The following is a 5,929-nucleotide window of genomic DNA, read 5'->3' as shown; positions in this document are numbered from 1 at the left end:
AAGACAAAACCTACTCTATTGACCTGGGAGCGCGAGACGTCCCGCGCTACCGGCTTTGACCAATAAGAGAGCAGAGTGGGCCGGGACTCGCCTGTGACTGGAGGATCCGGGCGGGGCGGGGCTGTGGCTCCGGCGCGTGCGCTTCCCCGGCGGCTGATACCGCGCCTCCTCTGGCCAGTTTGCGGACTGTTGGGAGTCGGCGTTGCAGGCTTGTTTCTAGTCTGCAGAGACTCTTCGTTGTTTCCCCAGCTCGGCTCCGCAATGCCGGTGGACCTCAGCAAGTGGTCCGGGCCTCTGAGCCTGCAGGAAGTGGACGAGCGGCCGCAGCATCCGCTGCAGGTCAAATACACCGGGACGGAGATCGACGAGTTGGGCAAAGTGCTAACGCCCACCCAGGTACCCGAGGGCGTTAGGCGGGGGAGGCGTGCAGCTGCTCAAAGCGTGGAGGTCAGCGGGCGGGTACCTGGCGTAGATGGGGAGGATGTTCCGGTCTCTGTGCGCCGGGTCCTCCGAGGGAAAGGGGGTAGCGGTGCCCACGCCGCAGGCCTGCAGACACCTGCGGGCTCTGGGAACCCGGCACGTGGCGGGCGGAGCTCCGCCTGCAGGAGAAAGTGATCTACTTTCCAGGGACTTCAAGGCGTAGGCTGGGGCCTAGGCCCAGAAACAGCCTGGGCTGCGGGCGCGGGGGCGGGGAGGGGGCGGTGCCCGAGAAGTAGGTGGCCATGGCTATCCCTTCGGCTCCAGACCTCCCCTTGGGTCTCAGGATTTTAGGCCTCAGTTTGGGGAGGAAAAGCCCCACCCGAGATCAGGTGACGCATTATGTAACCGGTGACCAGCATCGCCTAGCGAATCCTCCCTTTGTCTTAGCGGGCAAGGGCATGAAACCACCCAAAGGTAAGCGCGTTCTGCAGCTGGAAGGCTGGAGGGCAACGGCCGGCCTTGGCCGGCCTTGTTCTACCGTTTGGCCTGCGAGCTGGTTAGGGCCTGGCTATCGGAAGTGGGGGAACTAGAGTGCCTGACACTTGCCAGTTGTTGGTTCAGGGCAATGGTGTGAATAAATTGTTCTGACAGTTTACTGTTGTGATGTTCACATATAAAGTGCCCCTCTTGCAGCCTTCGTTTTCCCAGACTCACTGTCCAGTCTGCTCATTTTCTGTGCACTTTTAAGTATCCAGTTAATTCAGATTTCACTTTAACAGGCCCCAGCTAAGCTGCTGGTCACCAAATCTAGAGACTCTGTCATTCCAGACCAAATGAGGTTGTATTTCAGAGGATTGCGTCAGCTCCAGGGTTGAAATCCTGACCCCACCTCTTTCTGTTAATAACACGCTAGGGCAGGAGTCCTGTAGTGTAGTTGGAACTAAAATAACATACGTTAAACTTAAGCTCCTGGCTCTTAGTAGAGTCAATACACTTTAGTTTTTCTTAATAATCTACTGTGATTTACCTTTGAGGAACCTGAAATCAAAGAGTGTTGGCTTCTTCAGCATTTCTGACTTTTTAACTCCAAAGTGGTTCCTTCCTACAGGTTAAGAACCGGCCCACCAGTATTTCGTGGGATGGCCTTGATCCAGGTAAACTCTACACCTTGGTCATGACAGATCCGGATGCTCCCAGCAGGAAGGACCCAAAATACAGGCAAGAAAGATTGGGAACACCAGGTTATCCAAATAGGACCTGGTGCTTCCTGGCACTGTGTAAGCCCCTTGCTGGACATGCTGTGCCAGGAGAAGGAGACCGAGTCTGGGATGCTCACACACATGCTTAAGCCAGAGTGTGCATTTCCTACCTCTTCAGTCCCTAGAGCAGGAGTCTAGAAACTGTAAGGCGAGAGCCCCATCTGCCCGACACATGTTTCTGTATAGCCTCATGAGCTAAGAATAGTTTTTACATTTTTAAATGCCTGAAATGGAAAGAGTCATACTTTGTAACATGTGAAAATTACATGACATTCAAATTTCAGTGTTGATAAATGAAGTTTTGTTGGGACACAGCCGTGAGACCTTACTTAATGTCTTGTCTATGGCTGCTTTCACACTGTAGCCGCAGAGTTGAATAGTGACAGAGACCGTGTGAACTGCAAAGCCTAAAACGTTTACCGTCTGGCCCTTTACAGAAGCTTGCAGATAGAATCTCAGAGGGCGGGAGGGAGGTATGGGGCCCTGTCTTCTGCAGACCAGTGAGGTTTGCACTGGCCAAGAAAGCAGGACTGTCTGTCTTATTCATTGCTGCAGCCTGGTCCAGAGCATGTGCTTCATGCTGGCAGTGCAGTGAGTGTGTACTTACTTCCTGCGGTGCTGACCGGTCTGTGTTCCTTGTCTTAGGGAGTGGCACCATTTTCTGGTGGTCAACATGAAGGGCAACAACATCAGCAGTGGCACAGTCCTCTCCGATTATGTTGGCTCTGGGCCTCCCAAGGGCACAGGTCAGTAAAGGCTGCTTTGTGGGGGAGGTGAGAGGGGGGCAGTGGGTACACATTAGGATTGGCCCAAAGGGCTAGAGATTTTAGTCTGGGTTCTCTGAGATCTCTTAGCCTAGTGGAGCGTCTGGGCAGCACAGTTCACCTCCAAGGCAGTTGCCTGCCAGAGACATTGAGACCTGCAGTAGCATCAGGTGGCTAGAACCTTGGGTTCTGGTCAGGTGGACCCTCCGTTAGCTTTGCCTCTTGGCCACTAGGCCTTTATATGCAGGGAAGTTGGTGAGAGGATTCCAAGGAAGCAGTGTTGCAGAATGCTTGGAACAACTTCTGGGGGAGTTGGTGGGGGGGGATTGAACAGTTAACCCATCTCAGTTCTATATTCAACCTTTGCCCTGTGGGATCTTTGAGTTTCCAGTTGCCCTGAAAGATCTCAGAAATGATCATAGTATCCTAAGTAATTATAAAAGATTGGCTTTGTTATCTCTTTATAGCTCCTTTTTAGGGTGGTATCATCTTGAAAAGATTTGGAAGGCTTTAAGAAGTATACTGAAGATACACATGTTGTATTTTGTTGTGTATCACAGGCTCTGCATACAAAGAGGGAGAGGATACTGTATTGAAACTCTCCAAGTGGGATAAGCTAATAGTGGGAGATGCACTGTTAATACTTGTGCATTGCAGGATGCTTTCTTTTGCAGGAACGAAGTAGTGGTGGGTGGACACATTGTTGGGCCGTGTTAGTCTGAGAAGGTACAAGGAGGTCCCTGACAAGAACAGTTGGCCGTAGACTCATGCTTTATCTGTAGACCCCAAAGCTTCAGATGGCCTCAGGCCCTCTCGCAAGTTCATAAGAGGAAGGTAAAAGTACATCTTTCCCAGGGATCTGTTAAGTTCTCTAGGGCAGTTATACAATTAGGCAGTTTAATTATGGGAAGTACACACATGAGAATAAAGCAATTCTCTCAAGTAGGAGCTGTGTTCTCATTAACAAAAAAAGCCTCAGTGACTTTTTTTTTTCCCCTTTCGATTTTAAAAAAATACTCTGTTAGTATAATTTGCATATAATAAAATGCCCAAATCATAGTAGTTTTAGTCCACGGATACTGACTGACAGATGAAGGTGACCATGTAAGCACCTTTGAAAACAAGATGTTTTTCAGCATCTTTGCTACTTAGTTGGTTAGAGTGAGTTTTACAAGGCACTAGGTAGGGTAGGTTCTGGGGCGAAAACAGTCAATGAGACAAACACTGTTGCTTTATGGAGTTCTCTTTCTAGTCAGGAGACTAAATTGGAAAGTCAGACTTTCAGAGAAGTGGAAGGGGTATTCAGATGCGTGTGGTGGAAAATGACTAGCAGTCGGGTCCCAGTGGAGTTGCGTTGGGAGCCCCAAGCAGGATGAGTGAAGGGCAAATGCGATAGGAGGGGTGGGCAGGGGCCTTGAGGCCCTAAAGCTGGGTGTGGACTTTACCCCAGTTGCAGTGGGAGGCCATTGGGTGATTGTGGGCAGGTGAGTGATCTGACTCCTTCCACCTCTGCGGGTCAGCCCCTCTTGTAAATGGGGTGGCTGGGTCCCTCCAAGTTGGTACTTCCTGTGAACACGGGGGATGTCTCCAACCCTGTTGCCTAGTTGTGTGTACATCTTCCGTCCTGCCTCTCCCCCTAGGCCTTCACCGCTATGTTTGGCTGGTTTACGAGCAGAATGGGCCACTGAAGTGTGACGAGCCCATCCTCAGCAACCGATCTGGAGACCACCGTGGCAAATTCAAAGTGGCATCTTTCCGCAAAAAGTACGAGCTTGGGCCCCCAGTGGCTGGCACGTGTTACCAGGCAGAATGGGATGACTATGTGCCCAAACTCTATGAGCAGCTGTCTGGGAAGTAGGGGAATGCTAGGAGACAAACTGTGCTGCAAGTCTCAAGCAGTACAGTGATGCATGTAGATTTCTCTGCTTCCCCATTCCCATTCTCACAGGTGAGGCCTGAGCAATCAGGTAGAGGTTTAGAGTGACCTTTCCTTCTGCCTGTCCTTTATAATCCTAGAGGGTCACCCCCCCCCCCCGCATTTATGTTTTGATCAAATTTGAACTCTATTTTGGGGGATATTTTGGTACTGATTTGGGGTCATCGAATTGTTAATATAAGAATAGCAACCCAGAATTTAAAGAAATAAAAATTCAGGTAAAAAGACCAGGTCTATAGTAATAGAGCAGAGTGTCAAAGAATCTTTAAGGGAGGTTTAAAAAAAAAAAAAGATTCATTGCCTCTGCTTTTGTGAGCCTGAATCAGGAATTGTGCATGATGGCACTTCTGGGTTGTGTTTTCACGGCCGTGTCTCTCCCCAAGACAGCCAGAGGCTGGCGTGTCCACTAACCCCCAACATGGTACATCTCGGACTGTTAACTAGGGGTCAGTGTCCTGCCCTGGCTCCTTTGAAGAGCAGTACTGGAAAAAGCAATAGGGAGAGTTGCCCTGTGGTTAAGGCACAGCCATGTAGATGAGCTGCAGGGCTGGGTGAGGGGTTGTCAGAAATCCCTAAGTCTGTGTCTATCGAACTGGTCATCTTTCTCTATAGGAAAGCCAATCTGAAGTTGTGGAATATTGTGTTAATTCTGCTATTTGCTTATAGTTGACTAAAAATAAAAACATTGTGTGGATGAACCAGGTCTCCAGATATTTTGCCTTTTTTGGGTATGGGGCTTCATAAATGTGGGAAGTCAAGGGACAACTTCTAAGGGTGAGTAGCCCCTTTCCCAGACCAGCAGTGACTACTGGGACTTGATTCCAGGACCATACAGAGGATCCATGCTTGTACACGTGCCATCAAACTACAGCAGGAATAACCATTTCAACTTGAGGGTTTGAAAAAAAAAAAAAAATCGCAAAGTTTTAGGCCAACTCCTTTTGCCCAGAAAGTACCTTTGCTTTTCACAAGTGGTCCTTTTCACCTGAGAGTGAAACCAGCGGGAAACCTTCCCCCTCGGTGTTGTTGCATGCAGGAACAGTGACTTAGAACTAGGCTACACCTCTCACTGTTTTGACTTGCGATCCGTAGAGAATCCACACCCAAAGGGCAGAAGGGTGGGTGGGGGGAGATTACAGTTGATCCTTGAACAGCATGGGGATTAGGGCACTGACTGCCCTGTGCAGTCGAAAATCAGTGTATAACTTTTCATTCCCCCAAAACTTCACTGCTAATAGCATACTGTTGACTTGGAAGCCTTAACACTAACAAATAGTTAACACATTTTGTGTGTTACAGGTATCATATGCTGTATTCTTAACAACGAAGTAAGCTAGAGAAAAGAATGTCATTAAGGAAATTATTAGGAAGAGAAAATACATTTACAGCCCTGTACTGAAAAAAGTCCACATGTAAGTGGACCCACGCATTGGAAAGCCCTGTTGTTCAAGGGTCAACTGTATTTTCATACCCTTTGATGTACCAAAAAGAAAGGAAAGGAAGTATTTGAAGGTTCACATCACTGACCTGGTTTGTGCCAGAGAAGGGAT

General features: G+C 49.0%; 1 protein-coding gene across 1 annotated transcript; it reads left to right on the top strand.

Moving 5' to 3' along the window:
- Positions 1–114: 114 nt before the first annotated feature.
- Positions 115–5,077, top strand: PEBP1 (phosphatidylethanolamine binding protein 1). Its single transcript, XM_026514975.3, has 4 exons — positions 115–396; positions 1,529–1,638; positions 2,325–2,425; positions 4,084–5,077. Exons 1-4 carry the CDS (start codon positions 262–264, stop codon positions 4,299–4,301), a joined length of 564 nt encoding a protein of 187 aa, XP_026370760.1. The 5' UTR covers positions 115–261; the 3' UTR covers positions 4,302–5,077.
- Positions 5,078–5,929: the final 852 nt, after the last annotated feature.

This window comes from Ursus arctos, unplaced genomic scaffold (assembly GCF_023065955.2).
Source record: "Ursus arctos isolate Adak ecotype North America unplaced genomic scaffold, UrsArc2.0 scaffold_34, whole genome shotgun sequence".
In the NCBI taxonomy this organism is placed as follows: Eukaryota; Metazoa; Chordata; class Mammalia; order Carnivora; family Ursidae; genus Ursus; species Ursus arctos.
Note: the sequence above shows the minus strand (reverse complement) of the source record. Positions and strands in the feature narration are given on the sequence as shown.

What these genes read in the sequence shown, in the direction of transcription:
- PEBP1 (XM_026514975.3), top strand. Translation starts at nt 262, where the DNA reads ATGCCGGTGGACCTCAGCAAGTGGTCCGGGCCTCTGAGCCTGCAGGAA. An exon ending in AGGAAGGACCCAAAATACAG is followed by an intron (nt 1,639 to 2,324) that starts GCAAGAAAGATT and finishes TCCTTGTCTTAG; the next exon opens with GGAGTGGCACCATTTTCTGG. An exon ending in TGGGCCTCCCAAGGGCACAG is followed by an intron (nt 2,426 to 4,083) that starts GTCAGTAAAGGC and finishes CTCTCCCCCTAG; the next exon opens with GCCTTCACCGCTATGTTTGG.